This window comes from Micrasema longulum, unplaced genomic scaffold (genome assembly GCF_059751315.1).
Source record: "Micrasema longulum isolate JH-2025_06_02 unplaced genomic scaffold, ASM5975131v1 h1tg000042l, whole genome shotgun sequence".
In the NCBI taxonomy this organism is placed as follows: Eukaryota; Metazoa; Arthropoda; class Insecta; order Trichoptera; family Brachycentridae; genus Micrasema; species Micrasema longulum.
Window position 1 is genome coordinate 730,942 of NW_028277249.1, and position 23,934 is coordinate 754,875.

A 23,934-nucleotide genomic window follows, 5' to 3' on the forward strand; every position below is an offset into this window, starting at 1 on the left:
CTACGTTCCTTTTCTTCAAATTAACTTATTATTATTGTACTTCTACGTTAATTATACTTAGTATACCTAATAGATTTTTAATTACTTACCTTATCTTAATTTACATAAAAACCTTCGTTCCTCGCTAAAATACGGAAGAACGAAGCTGGGACAAGGCAAAAATTTTCCCATTTATTGTAATGTCTGCGTGTAAACGATACTTTGAAATCCGCCAGTTTTACGCATTGGGTGGTTCATATAACATATTTAAGCCATTGAAAAATAGATGATTGCGCATATAATCATATTTATTACGTGTCAAATCATACGGCCTACATTATATTAGTTTCAATACGAGTTACCCAACGTAATGTACATACTATCGAAGCAAGAGAATTCGAATTTAATATGACAAGCACGTCTGTGTCCAAAGAAATTACGATCCACACGCCATTTCAAGCGTCGCTAAAACTACAATTCCGTGAACCGAGATTCGATTATTCTACTTGTAAAACAATATGTTACCAAATTCCACGATTTCGGAGAAGGTAATATACTTAATACGGTAAGGAACAAACACGGACATGTTATTGTTTAAATTGTACTAAAGAAAATGTCGAATTTAGTTATTTCTAGACACGTTTTGTCACTATACATTGTTACTTTAAAACGCCTACATCAATGAGTCGTTTGTAGCCATTATTGAAAAAAATAATTGTTTTAAGGGGATATGTTGGTTTTTTCCAAGGTTAGACTGGTTTTTGGCCTTGAATACATATTTACAATGAAAAGTATTTATTCTATTTATGCCAATCGAGAAAAACCTGTTAATTTCCTTGTAAATTGAAAAATTCACCCTTATATTCTTGGTGGCTTTTTTCTGCAAGGATTTCTATACCGAGGACTATCTGAGACCATCATCAAAGTTTTTAATAGTTAATGCTTGTTTTTTAATCTGAGAATAAAAAATATTACTCATTTGGGCGAAATGGTCCAAAAAAATTCATTACCTAAAACATAAAGTAGATATTTTTTGTTAGTCAAGAGAAATATTATTATCATTATTATAGATAGTGTATCTATAATGAAAAGATTGCTGTTGTGGATTCCCATAATTAAATCGAGTTTCGATCTTGTGGCTATAGTAACAGACTCCCGGATCAAAGGTTCGAGATTTAAACCCCACTCAAGCCTGACTTGATAACCATTTACTACTATGGCCCATAAAATTGTTATATTTGGCAAATTACAGGAACGCAAATATTATAGGTAAAAGTAACAATAATGAAAGGTCTAGTTAACGAACGTTTTTATGAATTTAAATATAAAAATCTCGCATTATCATAGTAAAAAGATGAAAAAAAATATTTTTTATATCCGTTAAAAATACTTTTCTCTTATGACTTTAACTTTAAAAATATCAAAAAAAATATATCTAAATCGTTTAGATTGATTATATTTTTCCAGTTAGGTTATTAATTGGTTAATTTTACCCATCCGGAATATAACTCTCGTTGATTAAATGGATTGATCAATATTTGAAATGCATTAATTGAAAAAGGTCAGCATCATAAATCGAACAAATTTGTTCTATAATGAGATTGATTTGGTTCATTCAATCGAGATGGGAAATCGCGCACATTCTCATTTTTTTAGCAAACATTTCCCAATTTCCAATTCGTGACCGGGCATTGATACCACCCACATAAGGGTATCAAGGCACGATTCATTTTCAATGCAAGAATTTTTTATTCACTAAAAGAAAATATAGGTTTTTGAAATTATTTTTTTTACATTTCGACATATTTTCGGATTTTAAAAAGAAGTAACTCATATATTTTAAAATACTCAGACCCGATTGTAATGGGAGGGTAACAGAGTTATCTTAAATTGTTTATAAAATAAATTTGAGTTTTCCATAGAAAAGATTTAATATTCCAGTAAAACATGTTTTGATATATGTTTAATCATAGGTTACCAAAGATGATACTTAAAATTTTCATGAAATGTAAAGAAAATTCAATTTTCGATCGTAGACAATCGATGTGACTCTGCAAACTTTCCAATTACGGGCTTAAGAATTTATTTCTGAATATAAATTCACTATAGACAAAACAAAAATATTTCCAGGTATAAAAATTTTTTAACGAAAAAATTTTAAACGAACCTTGCAAAATTAAAAATAAATTCCATGCCGACCCGGTCCAAAATTTTCAAAAACCCATTTAAAAAAACATAACTTGAAAACTACGCAAAACCACGGAATAATCATAAGGGTGAATCGGATATCCCTCAATATGAGACACCATTGTTTTGCCTATGGACGTCACATCTCTGGCAACCGTGTTTACTTCAATGAAATACTATTTTTTACATTAAAACAAAGAGAGGTTTGTAAGAGAATATACAGGCTAATTTTTAATTCCTTGATAAGTTGGACCGATAGCAGTTATATAAGTTATATCTTTAATCGTCGCAAATTTGACCACATAACTGAATACCGCACGCAACTTCAGTGGCTCAGTAACAGACCTAGAAAAGAACATTCATACTTCTTTACAATATTTTGAATAATACCACTTTGCCTGTTAATCTGTGAGAGCTCTTCCAACCCCTTTCACAACATGAACTATCTCATCGCTGTAATAACGAGAGAACCCTTTTAATACCTCTTCATCGCTCTTATTGTATTGCCTCCTCTTTCACGGAAGTAGTTGCTCAATAGACTTCTTGGTTTACATTTGAATCAAGATTGAAATGTCACTATCTAAATGTTTGAGTAGTTCCTTTCTCCTTCTTATTTACCTCATTCCATCTCTCTTCTCCTCTCTTTATAGTATAGCGTAACTTTTTAAATTATTTTTTTCAATATTTGTGTAAAATTATGAGATTCTGCATAATAACCTAGAATATGTCCATGTACTTAAAATTTTCTTAAACTAAACGGTTTGGGTAGGAAAGAAAAAATTGCCTTAAGGCAATATGCTTGCTCTTATTGTATGTATATAAATTGTTGATGTATATATTTATTAATAAATTTTTTGTACATTGGCGGGTTTATTGTCAAATGGCAGTTACTTCCAACCAATCAATAAAATAAAAGTTTTATTTTTATAATTCAAGAGAAAAAAAAGATTAAAAAGCTCATGATATACTCGTATAAAAATAGAAATAAATGTATTTGTTTATAAATTACCTCAAATCAAAACTATTATTCAATGGGAAAAAGGAAAAAAGAGGAAAAATGAAAGGAGGAGAGATTAAGGAAGAGAAAAGACATGTTTCTTCAGACGTGATTTAAACAGAGATAATGTAGTAAAATCTTTGATGGTGGATGGGAGATGATTCCAAAGTCGAGCCACATGGACACTATATGAGTTAGAGAAGAAAGAGGAATTGTGGATGGGTGTTAAGAGAGTGCCTTGAGAATTAGAACGAAGAGGTAAACCATGAACTGATAAGAGTTGAAAATTTTCACGCAGGTATATAGAAGCGTTAAGACTATGAAGTACATTAAACAGAAGTGAGAGGGAGTGGTAGTCTCTCCGCTGTCTAATTTTGAGCCTTTCAGTTGCCTACGATAATCAAAAATGTGGTCATATTTCCTAACACCAAAAATGTACCTTATGCATGTATTCTGAAGTCGTTAAAGTTTATTGAGTGGCTCACAGATGTAAAACAAATACAAATAAAAATGACAGGCCGTCAGCATTATTTATAGAGCTTTACTTTTTTTTCCTTGTTTATTAGAAGGATATATATATTTTTTTCTTTTTTTAAAATTTATAAGTAAGTTGATATTATGAAGTATGCTATGTATTAACTTAACATTTATTTATCAATTTTAATATTTAAATACGTATTAGTGAATGTAAATTTGTCCATTAATGCTAATGCCGTTTGTTAGTTCATTTAGCGCATTTCTAAAGATGGCTTCCGAGTACATATTAAAAAGGAGAGGAGACAAAATGCATCCTTGCCGGACTCCTCGACTTATGTCTATATCTGATATCAATTCATCATCCACTTTCACTGCAGCTTTTGGATGCCAGTAGAGGTTACCAATTATCCTAATATCTCTAGAATATAGGTTGTTTATTTTTTAAATTTCTAGACAAAAACTTAAATTAGGCAAAAAACAAACATATAACTTAAAAATATACCTACATAATAGGAAAACATAACTTTTTTTACAATTTCAAAGTTATGAGGGTGTATTAAATACTGTTAAGTAAAACAATAAGTTTTTATTACTTATTAGTTTCATAAAAATATACTCAAAATTGATAATTTTGAATTCCTCCGAAAACGGTATTGCATTGGCCATGAATGGGTCACGATTCATGCTAATTTTGAACTTTTTTCCTAACCGTTTAAATTTGTCACAATTATCAAGCCCAAACATGTCGCGTTCTTCTTAAGATATATTTTTTTTATAATTTCACTTTTAAAGTTATGTATAAAAACATTTCTCCACAATATTTATATAGATTTTGAATATACAACTATCTTTTCTAAATCTGTTTCTTATATTTTTATCGGTATTCGTAATAAGTGATATCGTGACAAGTTCTTTTGAAAAAGTTTTATTGAGAAATTAAGCTTTTTTTCTTAATTTAACATTTTGTTATATTCGAAATGTTTCATTTATTTGAACTGAAACGAGTAAAATATGTTTAAAAAATCGTAACCACAATCGGAATCGTGACCTAAATATTTCTAATTATCATAAAACACAGCCTTTAAGGTTGAATATTTTTTTTTGATATATGAGGGTTATTTATTCATGTACACGCTGAAAAACACAACAATTTTTACATGTAGAATAAATCAACCGCACTCTACAGCTCTCAACACATCATAATATAAAATGTAATTCAAATGATAAAACCTACACGTGCATGATGAGCCATAATCATGCTTATGCGTACATTTATATTTTACCTATTAAAGTGGTGTGTAATCCTTAAACACAAAGATTTTTCTTACGAAAACCAAAAACGTTTCATCGAATATTTGATCAATAATTTTATTATCAACGAAATAATCAATGAACGTTTTTATTTATAAAACCTCATCGTATTATTCTTAAAAATTTAAATTCAGTTCTCTAAAACAAAAAGCGTTTTTGGTCCACGTATCATTGTATACCGTAATGACATAGCTTATTCAAATTATGGATACCAAATTTAGCATATTTTTAATTAATTAAAATTCAGGAAGGCATGCAATAATATTTATTTATTATTTATACGGCTCAATTACAACAGTTACATGAAGCAACATATAAACACAAAACTGAACAAAAATAACATAATTGTATCTAGCAAAGACAAACAAAGGCAACAAAATGATGGTATTTAATATATTCATAAACACGATAAACATATAGGACTAAAGCTAAACTAAGCCAACCTATCTTCATCCCTAACTGTTTTAGTTTAGAATTTAAAGTTCCATATTATTATATGTCATTGAAATTATTGTTTAAATACGCTTATTTCCTATACATTTTGTAAATGCAAAAACACTTTTAAATCATATAGTTTTCTTAAACCGATTAGTGTAGAACGAAGAAGACATTAACACAAATGCTTTGATAATAAATGATAATCACAAAAGACACAGTGAAGGTAGATACATCAAATTTTGTTTGAAATTCTGGCAACTGTTTTCAATTTGTAAATATATTTTTATTAAAAAGGGAAGATTTAAAAATATACATATAATTCCTATACAACACCGAGAAATTAAACTGTTCCAAAAATTCAAAAATTTTCTAATAATTTGACAAAGATACCTGTAAATATATTTAACAGCACATAATTACTCAGATTTATAATGTACCTTCAGTTGATAAAAAAAAAAAATTTGTTTATTTTTAGTTGAATCTTTACTGTTGTGTTTTTTTTAAGATTTGTAATTTTATAATTATACACTTTTTTGTAAACGGAGATGTAAAAGCAGTGTAGACGTTTAAAATTAAACTTACACGTGAACAAAAGTACCCACTAAGACACAACGTTAGAGCATGACGAGGATATGTAGTCTTGAAGATTAACATAAAACACAGAATATATTGGAGACAAAATATCTGAAATAAAACACTTGCTTTGCTGTGTGTTTAAGTAATTCCTAAATATCTTTGAATATCTTCAATAAACTACTTGCTTCTAAATTAATTGAATTAAGATTTTTAATGTTAACTATCTAAACTGGCAAATAAACTATTACTCGTGATAAAAATTTTAAGTTTTAAAATCACTTTATGGCAACGCGTCGAAGATGAAATCTTGACAAATGTTTCTGGGCCCGCTTCTTCTTTGATTTTGAGTTTCCCCGTTGAAGTCCTGGGTCATCTGGTGGAGTCCGTATGAGGTCCTTCAATGGATGCTTTAGCACCAAGCCATAAACTCAATGTCAGCAGCTTCTCGGACGACATCAGAAGATTTAGATGGTTCAATATGATTAAAGTTTTGGATAAGGATTTCTAGTCATGATCTCTTCAAAATGAATCCATTGGACCATCACACTAACGTAGTTCGTGTAACAATTTTACATAGAAATGATGGTTAAAATGTAGTTGAAATAAATATTCGACTACTAAAATATGTATCAGTTAATATATATATATTTATAAAATACAAAAAATACAATAAGAAGGGCTCTATAAATTTCAACTTAAGATTAATGGGATGTTGAAAGACTGCAAATCTCACTACATAAAAGAAAACTTACGCAAAAAAGGCAGCCCTTGTTTTAAAAATTGCACCAGCTAGCGGATTGTTTTTGTGCACATCCAGTTAATGACAGAAAAACTTAGATTTGCCTATTTATAGAAAGGTATTCGGCATAGAAAACAAAACCCAAAGATAAGTCGCCTGATTATTTTGTCTGTGGCAGTCATAGCGTAATCGTTACAACATACGAGTACCAACGACTGCGACGCTGTAGAAAGCTGAAGTACATAAGGTAACGTAAATACCGACACAATTACATCAACAGCGTTGATGGACACTGTATTGCAACCTGAAACGTTGAAAAAGAGTAAGACCACACACCGCCACTATCTTGAAAAAACTTTGTATAAGTGAGATCTTGTTATAGACGATAGAAAATAGACTTTTTATAACAAAAAAAAAGCATCAGTGTTTGTTTTTGTGAAACGAATCTACGATTTTCAAATATCTGATTAATAAATGAAACTTTGACTAAACACGAGTTGTATTCGTTTATGCTGAGAATGTATTTATTGTACAACTTTGCAAAATATCCATTATCGGATCCCCAAAGTTAATATCGGGTGAACAATTCGAGATATTTATTTACTTTGCCGGAATATATCCAGCTTTTTGGTTCCCAACAAACATTACGAACATTGTTTAAAGTCAATAAGCAATGTTTTAGTCAAACTTTCCACTTAATATTTTAAATCATTGGACAGTTAAAGCTTAACTTTCTTTGTGGTCTACTGTTTTCAAAATAATATATACCGACTGATATTCCATCACTTCTAAATTTGTTGATTTTTATTAACAATATTTAGTGAATGTGAATTTTTTCATTACCGGATTTATATACATATTCTAAACAATGTTAAAGATGCAGAAAATACGGAAGTTCATAATTCTGCCAATGAGTAGTTAAGTTTTGTACTTTACCATATTGTTTATATGTCTGGTTTGAATATTACATTCATATTTCTGTTGATTTACTATAAAAAACAAAAGTTGAAAGAAAAAAAACGGCATTTATTGTTGAAAAGTGATGTGTTTTTTATGACCTGAAATATTTTGAGTTTGTCCGAATTTTTGTCGAAAAGAACTGGATTTAACTTCCTGGGGAGCTGTTTATATTAACATATTAAAACAAAGATGAATAACATTTAAGAGAAAGTAATATAGAAGTCTAGATAAAGGTTTCAGCTCTTTAACTTTACATACGTCAACAGATGAAAGAATTGAAGGAATTAAGATGTTAAAACATGGCAAAATGGTGAATGGTTGACCTGGAATCTTTATATTGGAATGGTTTTCAAGGACAAAGAGACAACGAGAAAAAATTAATTCATATTTATTAGTAACTGTACGTAATAACTGTTTTAGTTTAAATGAAATTACTTTTACAAACAATAATTTGGATATGTACAAATCATTGCAGACAAATTCTGATTTTCCCATGAAAAGAATTAATTCTGATTTTATATATTTTTCAACGATAATGAAGCTGTTGAGAAGTCTTGTGGTATAATTAAGTAAGATTTAAAAATCTCATTATCACACTCGTCGGCGCGAGTTCAATATTTGCTAAAGTCGATATTTCATTATTTAGTTTGTAATATTTATACGTTCCTTCAACAATTGCATAATTGAATATTACACAGTATGTAAAGTGGCCACTTAAACAAGCCAATGACAGGTCATAAGCCCCGTAAATGCCTAGACTTCCATATTCCCTTCTCTTAAATGTTCTCAATCCTTGTTGTAATTTGTTGATTTTATAATCCTTTGGTCCGTTCTAGTCAAAAAGAATCCCCCTCACTAAACATTTCCCATCTTTACAAGATCAACACGACAAAAACACTTGACTTATTAGCTCGATATGTTTGATTTAATTTTAAGAAGACACTGTTTAAATAAAATCGGAGAAGATTCCTTAGTAAATTAAACCTTGATAGCGAAGCTTGTGTAGCTTTAAAACCGGTCGGTCGAAAAAAAAGTTGAGCGGTTAAAAACAAAACTATTTTACTAAAATTGTAAAAGTTTAATGTTTTTACTATGGTAATGTAAATATTCATGCTGATTGGAAATTGTTTGTTACAAAATGAATTGGACTGTTTTCGGGTTTGAAGTATTAGATTTAGGCATTATTATTTAGCCACTAAGCAACAGTATCGATTTCATTAGAAAATTTATCATAAAGTTGACACACATTATTTTGATTGATATGATTTGGGCGTTACCTTTTTCCTTGTCTCATAGTCCAGCGAACCTGCCACAAAGATGTCTCCAGTCCTATTCCTCACTCCAAATGCCCCTCCTACGTTGCCTCCAGTAATCTCGTATCGAAAATTGGATGCTGGAAAAAAAACAAACAAGTAAAATACCTTTAACATATTACAACAGAGATAATGAACATTTAAGAGAAGGTAATATAGAAGTCTAGGCATCTACAGGGCTTATGACCTGTCAATGGCTGGTTTAATTGGCCACTTTACACACTGTATAACATTCCTCATTCTGCCCATATTTATTTAGTTAATTATTTTATTTTATTAACATAAAGGGCAAATCTGCCTTTTACAAAAATTTATAATTCTAAAATATTTGGCTTATTATTTTATTTTTTTATTATTATATTAAAAACATAAATTTCCTTATACCCTAGATTTAAAAAAAAAAATAAACCTAAAAATTATACAAAATTTATATTAAAAAAATTAACCTAAAAATTATACAGCATAATCAGTAGAATGTTTAAATAATAAAACATTCTACAGTAATACAACAAGAAAATCATAAGTACTGTTTCATACTGTTGGGTAAAGTGAACAAAAAACTGTATATATTATGAAATGCATGAATAAATAAATATAATTACCATTCACCATCTTCGTAAAAGTTCAAAAGGTTTGTTCTATGGGAATAATACCCTACACTCAGATACGTGGGAATAACTATTGCCGAGCTCATGAAGTCTGTTAAATACGGCATTACAAGTATACACTGTCCGTGAATTGTTGCTACAAAACGGTGGCACCTGTCTTTTCATTCTTTTAGACACCCTGAAGTTGATGAGAGATAATAGTTCAGGGCAATTCCATTTGAACATGTATATTCCTTCAATTCTTTCATCTGTTGATGTATGTGAAGTTAAAGAGCTGAAACCTTTATTTATGCGGGTGAGATTCATCTAATTGAATTATTTATAATACGAGGCAACGCCTGAAAATCTATTATTTTCAATTTCTATACTTCTTCATGGACCAGGTGGATTTATCAATAATATTTTGAGTTTGTCCAAAGTCCAGTCCTTGTCTACAAAAATTTGGACAAACTCAAAATATTGTTGACAAAATACCTTTTCTCAAACATGTAACTTGACACTCTTGTAAACCGCATTGTAGATTGTTAGCAAAGAGAGTTTCATTACATACTAAGAAAATGTTTAAAGGAGGAAATACTCCGAAAGATTTAAAGCTTTATTTTGCCAGAAATGAAAATATCAGTTACATGTTAGTTACATTATATCACTATTTTGTTTTACTAAACCGTCTGTTATGATATTAATACATGAGTGTACAAATTAGCAACCCTTGTTTCTTTTGATACATGAATCTGATTAATAATTTTATTAGATACAGTCAAATTTCCTATTACGCAATTAATTTGTACCGCATTATTTATTAAAGTATTTATTTATACATCAACGATTCAAAGAATCTTTGACAAAAAAAAAATTTACAGAAACAATCGCGTCAGTGCACAATAATCATGCAGTACATAGTATGAAATAATAGAATAATTAAAACTAAACAATTTAGTTAACATATAATACAAAAAGTTAAAAGGAAACAATATTTCTTAATAAAAGATAGCAATAACCATGAGAAAATTTTATGTTCTAATTATAAATATAAAACAGTAAACTTGAGAATAACTAGATAATAATAATAAAAAAATAATACAATATAAGTACTTTAAAAAAAGTTAAAAGTTTTTTGAGCAATAAAACAAAAATAAAAAAAATAAAAAGTTAAATTACTAAATAATACATATATTTGGTAAAAATCATCATCATCAGTTGGTTGGAAGAAGTTGCCATTTGGCAATAAATCCACCAATGTACAACTTAAAATTATGTCTAACGTATATGGAAACCGCGCTATGGGAAACCGTGGATCAACGCTAATCAGATTATTAGTACCGCGTTAAACAGAAACCACTGCCTCTTTTTATAGAAACGGCGCTATTGGAAACTCTGAATTTACCAATATGATTATTTGTACCGTATTATATGGAAACTACGCTGAGTGAATTTAAGATATACTGAAATTGTACATAAATCAGACCGGTTGGTTTTGCATTACATACATAAATAAAAATTTCATTCTAAATATCCAAGTTTTGAAAGATAGTTTAGTAAATACAATTGTTCAGGAACATCAACCAAATGGCAAATAATTGTACATATTTGAGTGCAGTTTTACTAAATATGTATGTGTTAAAAAATGGTTTCTTACAAAAAAAAAAAATTAATGCATATTAGATGATTTCCATTCATCATTATATTATTGGCGAAAACGTTTTTTAATGAGCCAAAAATTAGTTTTTTTAGTTCACTCGTATCATGAAGAGTTTTTTAACGTTATATGAAAACCATATAAAAATAATACCGCCTTAAAGAAGCATTTACGGTACTGAAATGAAAAAGAAAAACAATTTAATTATGAAAAAAAAAAAATTTCAGTTCATTCTATAAAAATGTTTCAAAACTAATTCAAAACTAAATTTTTGATATTCACTGGGCTTATGGCTTGTCATTGATTGATTTTTAAGATTAATATTCCATCCCCTTAAAAATGTAACATCTTTGTTGTAATACGTTAATCTTGATAACTGCTATAAAGGGTTTAAATCGTCGATTACAAAAGTTTTAAGAAATTAAAAATATTTTTAATTTCACCAACGAGTTCAAGAAAAAGTAAAAAAATAAAACATTTTTAGGCTTTGTCTTGTATGTGGGTACAATAATTCAGTCAGATAAATCTCACTCGCATCAATAATAAATATTTTGTTATTGATTACATTATTAATTAATATTAGATTCTATATTATAAGGCGTTAATGTAAATTGTATCCTGTTTAGACTTGATTTGATTTGATGTCTATTTGAACGCCAAAAGGTAGTAAAACCGATAAAAATTGCCGGTTTAAAGCTGTTTTTTGGTGATAGACGATATTTTTTGCTTAGTTTTTTTTACTTATAAGCATTTATAAACCGACAAGATAATATATTAGAACCAGTGATTCTTTATTTTCTATTTAAAAATAAAAATAAAATGTAACAGAAACCATTACATAAATGGTAAAAGCACTTTTTGAGGAAAAAAGTTTTATCACTTTTAATCTTCTTGTTTTGAAAACTTTTTTGTTATTTTATATATCTGCAAAAAATCTTTTCATAACAAACTAGCATATCTAAACTTCATCTTATTATTTTCTAAAGAAAACCTGTTAAGCAAAACAAAAGCAGTGAGATTCCCTTTAAATTTTGCAGTTTATTCTCTTAAATAAGAGTACGCAAAGGTAAACAAACCACCATGGCTCATTTATTTTTAACCCACAAGTTTGTTTATTACCTGAAATATTTCATCCTTCTGGTTAGAAATGTATACAAAAAGTGGTATATTTTTTCCTTCACCATGAAAAGGTAAGGTAAATGGTGTGGCAAGGTGAAAACCGCTTCCTCCCTTCAAAACGGGTCATATTTTGTTAATTTCCCGAAAGACTTTTAAAATTTATTATTCAGAAGAGAAAAATTTTATTTTTCAAGGTCAGTACAATTTTTCATCATAATGGATTGCAACTTTTTTCATTACATTATCATAATTTAATATTAAATTGAATATTTTTTTTATGTTTACATATGTCTGAATTATCTGGTTACTCAAAGTAGTCCGTAACAGATCATAAGCTTTATTATTGCCTAGACTTCGGTAGTAACCTATTGAAAAGTTTCTTCGCATACTCGTTAAAATATCTATTGATATTGATACAAATTAAATGGTTGAATGACAAAGGTTCATGCTTTTTCTTCCAAGAAACAGATATTTCAAACTCCAAATACAGTCAAAATTCATTTACGTGAGCTACACAACAGTACTATTTTTGTGATTTTATATTTTTTTATCAAACGCATATGGTCAATCATCAGAATAAAATCACTATCCTCTCAAACTATTTCTCAAGCAATTATAAATTCTATAAACTCTTACACACTCCATTATTTTAATCATTGTACCTTCTCAAACAATTGCAAACAATTTTCAAAAGTTTGTTAAAGCTTGAAACTTATTCAGAATACAATTATTGTACAAAATACGGGTAGGTACTAATGAATTAAAATACTTGAATCGTAATTTTAAACAAACGGAAAACTGTTACCACGTGTAACTTAAAACTAGAATATAAAATAGATAAAATGTTTGAGGTATATGTGCGTAGATTTTTAGTCAGTTAAATTAAGATGTTTCGGCTAGCTTTGAAAGAGCCATCTTCAAAGTAAACTATGTTTTATATAAACAATTACGTATTTCTGTACTAGTAGTATGTGCCGCGTCGTAGTCGGCACTAGATCCAGTGTCATTTAGTTTCCACTACAAACAATTTACGACAAACAAAATAATTTAATTATATGTACCTTCTGCAACCTGCGACACGGTACTTACTACTAGTACATAAACACAATATTTTCTACAGAAAAACTCATTTTATAGATCCAGTGTCCGTAACTGAAACATCAAAACGAGTCCAATCTATATTATATTTCATAAAAAAGATCGTACATATTGATGTTTTGGAGCATCTTGTATTTTTAAGCTCGTCCGATTTTCAAAATAATATAAAAAACGTCTGTACATTATCTTATTTTATTTAGAGACGCGTCAGCAGTACCTACGTATCTAGTTATGGGCTATACAAGTTATTCAATCTTGGCACAGACACCACTTCATCAACTGTCATGAATCCCCAGAAACATCGTTTATTATGGTTTCGAACGTAACCATATTCAATTTACATATGGCCCATTTACTATGTCTAGAAGTAGATGTATCCAGCTCTGGATATTAAGGCGTCTTTGTTCTGGATCTAATCTATATTCTACGTTCGTAAATAATATATATATTTTTTTATATCTTAGTGTTCTGACAAATAAATATCACGACGTCACATATTTTTGCTTGGGTCAAACTTGCCGTTTCTCTATGATACGTTATGTGAGCTATTGGTCGCATCGAACAACCTTTTTTTGATGCATGGTTATTTTCATAACAAGAAAAGTAAGCGACGACACCTAAAATCTCTGATGGTCATGGACGCCGTCAACTTAGTTAAAAATCAAGGAAGCCGTTTAATAAGTAAGTTATTTCAATCACTATCTCAACGATTGACAAACATTCTTGTGACAAATTGCTTATTAGATGTGTATTTTACAGGGTTCTTTTTCTTTTATACCGATTATTTCATATTTTCAGAAACCACGTGGAAGCTAGGTGATATTGCTCATATGTAAACATTGCAGTTTTTTTTTTAAATTATCTTCAGAGTCCCAATCATAACTAGTTCCCTCGGCATATTTGAAAATCTTAATGTAATATCTATATAACAACTTTATGTAAAAGCTCTGTTACTATACGCACGTAAATATAATTCTCTACCTTCCGTTACAAATACAAGAGTTACTAGATACTCCACCACGATTCTCCAAAAAATTAAATAATTAATACAACCTTCAGTCAAAGACGATTGGCCTACTAATCGGTTAAAGTGCACAATCTACTTCCATTATCCATAAGGACAGTAAGCAAGTTTTGACAATATAAAATTGCTATTAAGGAATGGATAGTGGAGGTGGGTTGCACACGTATCGATGAGAGGATCAAACCAAATAGGTAAAATGTGTGTACTATTTATGCAATTTGTTCTATTGGTCTATATAAATTGGTTATGTTTTTTGTGATTATTTTAGTTTGTATTGTAAATTATTTTCATGATATTTAGGTTACTAGGATTAATTGCGTTTTTTTTTATTCTTATAATAATGTTAACTTTGTTAAATAGCTAATTTAAGGCATGTTTCACATTTTGTAATTTTTTGTTCCTCGGCACGGGACACTTCAGTGAAAGAAATTTTATACAAACAAGGTAATAGTATAAATAAATAAATTTTTGGCCTGGCAAAAATGTTAATAAACATATGTCGCGCCGGCCGCCTTATTGAAATATGATTTGCAAGAAATAGTTTTGCTGTCAAGGACTGGTGGATTAGCTCACAAAAGAACTTTCCTTGTCCATATGTAATATTTTTCTTATACCGCAAGATGATATATCTAGCAAGAAAATCAAATTACATTTAAGCAAGATTATTCATTTGACACGATGCGTATGCATGCACACATTTAGTTTGCTAATATTGTTTTAAAAGGTGATGTTTCGAAAAAATGTATAAATTACTATCAGTAAGTTTTATGCTAAGTTTGAAGCCAATACATGCCAACTTTTAAACTAATCCTCTGAAGATGTTATGATTTATTAGTTGATAAAGCTCGAACATGTAACTGCATTTTTTTACTGACACTGAATACTGACATTTTGAGGATTTATCAATGTACCGGCAATACACAGTGACTGCAAATAATGATCTTACCCAAGCGTAATACTTTATTTTCCTAAAAAAAAAAACATTCCTCATACAAGCGTGTATAGTATTTCTTGGAATAAAAACTTTTTCGATTAGAAATTTAGTTGTTTGAAAATGACAAATAGGCCATTCTGACATCCAAACTACCGGTTTTTACCAGCTTTTATAATAATGTAGCATTACACGCAAACAACTCGACTCATTTGACATGTTTATAAAATTCCCAGAAGTACCCCGAGGCTAACAAATGATTTATCAGCGAGTTGAAGCCATCTATTTAAACCACAAATCACATTTGTCATGTTATCCACGTAGAATCCCTTCTCTACACGACAAAATACGTAGAGGGATGACATATTCTATAAACTCAGCCTTAAATCCAAAAACCAACCATACCTTTGTACATTTGTTTGCCGCGTTTTTCTTTTTTGCTGAAAACATTAAATCATCTCTCTTGACACAAAACGCATTTCGTGGTATGATAAAGGTTGGAAAAAATGCAATGGTCGCGGAGAAAATTTCATTTCAGCGAGCTTTATATTTATCTAGAACATTCATAAGTCACATTCCTAAGGATATTTTTCTCCTTATTTTCATGTCTGTTTTGGAGAGATTTCGTTTATGCTAAGTTTGGAGCCGCTTTGAAAGCAATAAAACGAAAATGCACAGGATTAAACTACAAACTTAGTTCCATATTTTATATTCAGAGTGTCACCATTATATGCTTTGTTGAGCGTGATATGGTTTGCTAGGTTAAAGTTATGAGTTCTAAAACATTCTAAAATTATTGCAAAAAAAAGGAATTTTTTAAAGAAAAGAATACTGAAGTCGGGGCATTCCAATAAATCTTTTAAAAGAATATCCAATATGTCTCAAAATATTTGGACATACTCAAAGCTATGTTGATTAAAGTTACTGATTTAAGAAATATGAAAATAAAAAAATATTTTCAAGCATTGCCTTGTAGGCGAAATAGTTTAGCCAGATGAATCTCACTTACATTTTTAAAAGTTAAAGCTCTTTTACTTAACAAATTTGACAGATGGGAGTGTCGAGAAAATGTAGATGTTTAAATATAATAACAATGGTGAATGTTACACGGTTCGTAAAGCTGCATTATAAACCATATGATAAGAGATAATAAGATCGTTAAATGCCCAGACTTGTATATTTCCTTCTCAAAAATATTTTTCCTTTCTGTTGCAATAATTTTAGATCCATATAACTCTTTTAAGAGGAAATTCAGCCTGTCATTTGTGCGTACTCAAAATACCAGTTTGAAAACATTTTTTTTCAAAAATCCCATAGACTTTTAACTTTGATATTTATAATTGAAATAAAAATATAAATACAACTATTGTGCAAATACAACAAAACGAATATTTTATTGAATTAATAAAAAAAACTAAATAATTCGCGTTAATACGATTATTACGTAATAAATTGATAATGATAATAAATATTGTTGAAAAAAATATTTCGAAATATCAATATGACGAATAATGAGTATTTTTAGTACAATATTCTTTGTATTTAAAACTGTGAGAGCCATACATTAAGTATTATAAGGTACGTTTTTATTTTCCCAACAATTTTTTTAGAAGTTTGTGATTTACATTTGAGTAACTATGTTATCGATAATGCTTATATTATTTTTAATTGTTTAAATACAATGTTTATGCTTTAAAATAAAAAAGGCCTTTGTCATTGTAAATGCCTAGACAGAGGAATTTTGAAAGAAATCGGCCCTGAAGTGAAGTGGTAAGCGCGTTTGCTTACCATGCAAGAGGTCTCGGGTTCGATTCCCGACATCTTTAAAAATATTTTTTTTTAATGTATTTCATAGTCACTGGACTAGTACCTGAAGCGTCATCTCACCTAATGTAACAAAAATGGTTAAGGTACACTGCGATTAGTGTACCAACGCAGTGAGTGCCTTAATCACCGTTAGATGCAGAAAGGGAATGATGAACGATGAGACAAAGGAATAGTTGTGTTTCGAGACTGGCCGATATAATAAATTTATTTTGAATGAAAACGAATTTAACTGGCAAAATTTCAAGAATTGATACAGTTAAAAGTTTAATTTATTTTCATCGGTTACATAATATTATATATTATGTTCCCAAACAAAACGTCACAAAATTTTATACCATTATGAACATTTTAGCGCTTGTAGAAAATGTGACTATAAGTATCAATAAACGAGACACAGGTGTGGATAAGGGGATGCGAGTACTGCTTTCTTAATATATTTTTTTTGACAAAGATTTTATATCTGAAATAAAACATTTCTTCAATTATTTTTTGTTTTTTTTAATTTTTGATAATGAGAGTGATGAGATATGAGGTTTTATAAGTGTTTTAACTACAAAATTTATTTTTTAAATCTGCAGTCTGATTCTAAGTTCACGATAATTTAACACGAGCTCGTGTTAACAGGGGTGCTATTCTTAACCACTTTTGTGGCACGAAAAAACAGTTTTTCTCGTGTATTTTGTATGTAAATACACAAGATAATACAGCCACGAGAGCGTTTGGAATACCAGTCCAGAATACGGATAGCGCGGACTCAAAATTAGACCGCTGGTTAGCAACTGGGGAAATACGTTTTTTTCACTTAAAACATTATATTTACAAAAACGTGCTTGTATAATTTATGTTAATTAAATGAAAATCATTTTAAAATAACAAAAGCACGCATAACATAAAATTATCTCAATTAATAAATTTCTTCTATTATTTAAGTATGGAAATAAAGTGTCAGTCAAGCTTTCAAGCATTTAAATTATGTAGAAGTCATACTTTTGAATAAAATATTTTTGTTTTATGTAAATGTGACATCTTTTTGAGAAAAATTTATCTTCTTCATTCATAATTTTTATTTTGTGTCATCGGCTGGTTTAAAATAAATGAGCGAATAACAGGTAAATGGTTCACAGTAAATAAATGTTTTATTTTCTAGGCAAAAATTTATCAATTGTATTAAACATCGAAAAAAAAAGTTTAAATCCAATATTTACAATATAACGAGAATTCAAACGTGCTTACTCAAAATTCTGTCAAAAATATATGTAATTTTATGGGCACTTTTTTTCATTTATTTTGGAAAAAATATCAATAGGGATATATTTTTGTTTTTTTTTATTATTATTAATGAGCGTTTTTGTTAAAATTGTCTTCTTCAAGACCAGTAAATCGTTGCTAACATTTTTTCTTTGTTAATTTAGGTAAAGACAAAATAAAAACTATTGTGCAGAAAAGATTTCAATTAAACCAAAATTGGGATCAGCATTACTTACTATTCAAAAAGTGAGAAGAATATACATTCTAAACACAAGTAAATGGGATTCACAACTACTTGTAACTAATGTTACCAACTGAAACTAAAATATCGGGTTGTGGTCCCGTGGCTATTGTCTCGGCTGTAAGGCTCAAAGGTTCGTGGTTTGGATCCCACTCTACCTCAACTTGATTTTATTTTCTAATAGTGAGTTATTTACAACATTATATATTTAGGAAAATCACAAGAACGCAAATATATATTTGTAAAAAAAAAAAATCGCTTTGGCAGTACATACAATAAAAACAACCTAAATATGTTCTACTCAACGATATTAATCTATTATATTATATTTATCATACAGATATAATTAATCTATGTATTTTCAACTTTTCAAGCATTAAAATGAGCTTTTTTTAATAACTGTCCTATTAAATGTTATTAAATATTTGTATATATCCACTTACCGACTTTTCTATGTCTACCGGTTTAAACTTTATTATATAGAAAAATTGAATGGTGCCTTTAATGGTTGATAGCTTTGCTCTGTGCTTTTTGGTGAGACAATGGAAAAAGTAAGCCGAACAAATAAATGCAGATCAAATCAGTAAGGATGAGAATCCCCAAAATGTGGGCAATAAATATATCCGACCTTCACACAAGATGTGTGAAGAATCGAGATAAAGAAAATAGGATTCAAAATTTAAATGATCCCGGAGCCTCAATAATCACTGTGTTTTGCTAATTAAAATATATAGAGCAGGTAATTGCAAAATAATAAAGGCACTTTCTTGAAATTACTATCTTATTCTTACAAGCTAAAATTATAAAGTTTTGTGTAATAACCTAGCTGAATATAAAATCTAGAAGTCCAAATTGCAAATGCTTCGGAATTAAATGAAAATATAAAAAATAAAAAAAAATATTTGATTCTTGACACCAATCATCCACGTTAAATTCTTAACATCTTTTTTGTAGACATTCAAAGTTTTTTCTTAATTTCAAATAGCCGGAGATTGATGTGAAAGGTTCCAGGTTGTAAAGGTACATCCGGCCAACATATTGGCGTAAGCCACAGCTGTCCGCGTCATTCCTCTAAATAAAACTTCGACCGACTTTATTGTCGTCTATATCAGGTTAAACAATTCAGTTTTCATATATAGAAATTGACGTAAATTGTCAAGCTTTAGACAGATGTAATGATAACTCATTATAAAGATGGTAATTTACCATATATTTTAAAGAAAAAAATAAAATTGTGTTTTAAGGAAGCCTGTAATTATGGACAAAAATACATCATTAGATTCCGTATTCTGGCAAATCGAAACGACAATACGATTACAAATTCAATTACATAGTACTTGCATGCCGTAAGGCGATGCTCTCACGATATAAAAAAAACTACATCTTAACTTTTGTTAAGTTTTGCGTTTATTCACAAATTTTGCTTGTCACAGGCGGTCTTTTGTTTTTCAAAATGCATGGTCTGACGTGGTATTGCCATGCTTGAATTTTAACGTACCAAAAATATTATTTGGACCCGTGCTTAGTTACGCGCTGGTTAAATGGGGCAGGATGAAATATAATCGTTACAGCACTGCCCTATGCAGCACTAATTATGGATGGGGAAATAATGACTCAAACATCTACAAAAAGCATACAAATGAACGATTTATTCACAAAAAAACAAAATGTATTAGACTTTAACCAATAAAAAAACAAACTCATTTTAAAACAATTTAGTATTAAGAGACAATGATCGTCCCCGAAATCTGATATTTTGCGATTTTTATTTATTGGTAAAAGTGTGTTTAATTCGATGTGAAAATTGGATAGCTTGAGGCTTACCTCTCCACTGAAATACGAGTGCTTCTCAAAGGTAAATTACCCTTTCACATATAGTTACACTCTATCCAGAGTTCATTTCTCACAATCATTAGACCTTATTTATAATTCAGACTTACACTTGAATTTGAGAAATTGTTTAAGCTTATAACTGAGAGGTTGGTATTTTCAAAACAAACGAATTCTTCATATTCTTTCTCGTTATTTTTGCCTGAAAATGCAGGGAGAAATTTCGACCTCACATTTATCTGTCTCCAAATTTACTAATGAGTCATTTAATTTGTTTGTTAATTTTAAATAATAATTTATAAGATATTTTTATAGATTTATCTTTTATTATTAGTGGTTTTATGGCTGTCACCAAATTTACGAATGAGTCGTTTATTTTGTTTGTTTATTTCAAATAATAATTTATATGATATTTTTATAGAATAAAATCCATTCTACTTTACACTACTTACACAAAATGTTTTGACCAAATCTCAACCATATTCATAGATATCCATATCCATATCCATCCCACTTTCCATTTCCTTGCGCCTCCTCTACGTAACAATAATTCTACGCGTGGGTGCCTGAAAAAACATTGAATATTTAGTTCTAAACTAACAGCATCAAGTGAAGTGCTCCTTACACAAATTCAAACAATACTCAACAAGCAAGCTGTGCCAGCGCAACATTGCGAGACGGGCAACTTCTGCGCCAGGTTCCTAGTTACACGCCACGTCTCAACCTTATCAGGTTAGAGGAGTTGCGCAACCTTTTTTCCTCAACAATACAGTCCACTTTTATCTTCCTCCTCGGAACAGGATTTGTCTTAACATCTCGTCCACTCTTTAACACAATGTAATAATAATAATAATAATCATAGTTTATTAACAAAATAACAATTACTTTCATACGAACTGAGGTAATAGATTTCTCTGAATCATGTCTAGTCTGCCTAACTAGGTACAACCTGTTTTAAGGCAGACAATTTTATGCAAAAATAAACAAGAATATTACAGCCTTCTAGTTCATTTACTATACAGTAACACAATATTAATTTTTACCATTTATTATTTAAGAAATTTTTGAATATTTTAAGTTGATTTTCTGATTTTTCTCGACCTAAACTGAGTAACCAATTTTTCACATTTTTTAAAAATTGAATTCGTTCCATGGTTTTACAATGTTTGGGTAACATATGAAATATTTTGGGGCCCAGAAACCTGAAATTTCTTTGACCGAGTTCAGAGTTTGTGATAGACCCCATGACCCATCCTCTAGTTTGACTTCTGGTAGTGTGGGAGTGTTCCTTTTGGAATTTGGTAGAATAATTTGCTTTCACAAACATTATTATTCTAAAAATATATAATTGCCTTATATCTAAGATCACAAACTCTTCAAATTACTTGATGCTAGAGTACTTGAAGAGCTTTTTTAGAATTATTTTATTTATTAACTTTTGAGTAGATTCGTGAGGATTACTTTATCCCTTTCTGTTGCACTAAAATAGTCTTATTGTATTTCTTACTACTCGTTTATCGTACCTCTTTTGACTTAATGCTACAAGATTTTTTTTTTAAATGATCCTAACACTGTATTATATTTACCAATCTTAAGATGCTCTTTAAAAGGAGAAAGCGTTAACCGGTTAAATAAATAAGTTAAAGTGAACCAAGTATTTTCAATGTATAACATATGCTGAAATATGAGTTTTTTTTTTTAAAGGAATGACCCACTAAACTTCTATTTTATAAGCTTTTAGCACGATAGAAAGAGTGGATATGGAAATAAGTTATCAAAAATTCACTACAACTTTGAAAATCAACCAATTGAGAAAAAAAATCTTGGATTTCTATCTTGCAACTAGCGAGAAATGAACCCACGATGCCAGTTTCACAGCTGGCCGTCTAACCGACTACGCCACGGCGTTTGTCATAATTGCAAGAGAAATTTTATAAATTATCAATAAATAACATAAATATAATAATTTCTCCGTTGTTTAACTTAATAATGTTTTCTATGTTTAAGTAGGTTAAGAATACATTTCTATAAGTGAAATAGAACAAAACCCCTAAACGAGTGTTTTTGACTCGATAGCTGCGCTCAGGTAAAAATTAATATGAAAATCTAGTGGAGATAAGTGCTTAAGACGCTTTTTTGTTTAGTGATAGGCGCGTTCGCCTGCCATTCTTAAGGTTCAGTTCCTAACAGAATGGACATGAAATATTCATTTAAAAGGTTGTTTTTGTAATCATCATTCCCTTTTCGCACCTAATGGTGCACAGGGCACTGGATTTGTACATCAATTTCAGCGTATCATAATCATTTTTGTAAGATGAAGGTAAGATGACCAGTCTTACGCTTCAGGTACCAGTCCAAGGACTATGAAATATTCTAGTGTAATAACACACTTTTACATAAATGTTTTATATAAACCGTGTCGGGAGTTTCACTCGAGACCTCTTACATGTTAGGCAAACGCGCTGACCATAACACCACGAGGCTGACAAAGGTGGTTTTAACAGCAGTATTTCATTGTTCCTTACCTTCTTGTAACATACGATCGAGAAAAGCTGCATTTACTTTAGTAGGTACAGTGCCCTATACACCATCTGGTGCGGATATGAGTATAACGATGAAGGACATTTTGCTGATTTTGGCTTCGTTGTATAGTGGTCAGTGCGTTTTCCTACCATGCAAGAGGTCTCGGGTTCGATTCCCGTAATTGCTGACATGAAATATTTATTTTAAAAGGTATTTTTACACTAGAATATTGTATAGTCCCTGGTCTAGTACGCGAAGCGTACGACTGATCATTTTACCTTCAAGTAACAAAAATGATTATGATCAGCACTGCGATTTGTGTATCAACGCAGTGCCTTATGCACCATAAGGTGCGAAAAGATAATGACGATAATACATATTGATATCAGTTTTCTCCTACACATTCAATGTTTGTATTTTAACCATGTCTGTATAAAATAAAAATATTTAAAATCGGGTTGTCGTCCCGGGGCTAGTGTTTCGGACTCATGGCTCAAAGGTCCGTAAGTGAGTTATTTACAACTTTTTGAAAATGGCCCTCAAAAATAAATATTCGGGTAAATCAAAAGAACAAAAAAATCTTTTTTATTTTTTAAAAACATTAAAAAAAACTGTTTTCCGTGCCATAAAATGTCGAAATTGCCCTTGGTTTGACAAATTATTTTTTAATCAATTTCAAAATGGTTATTTCCTTTTGTAAAAGTTCAATTTTAAAATAATAATTACAATTGTGATTGTTGATATTGAGATCGGACAATGCATATTTAGACTATCTTTACTGGCAATCCAAAGAGATTTTTGTCGGTTTCTCGTCAATTGACTTTTAAAAAAACAATACTATATTCTTCTTGAACTGACATCTGCAGCGAGAG

General features: G+C 29.8%; 1 protein-coding gene across 1 annotated transcript in view; it reads right to left on the bottom strand.

Moving 5' to 3' along the window:
- LOC148285310 (neural-cadherin-like) overlaps nt 1–23,934 on the bottom strand; it is a 164,978-nt gene that overhangs the window by 38,565 nt on the left and 102,479 nt on the right. Inside the window, exon 3 of the mRNA XM_088227287.1 lies at nt 8,942–9,057. Within this exon, the coding sequence (XP_088083413.1) occupies nt 8,942–9,057 (116 nt within the window). The remainder of the gene's footprint in view (nt 1–8,941; nt 9,058–23,934) is intronic.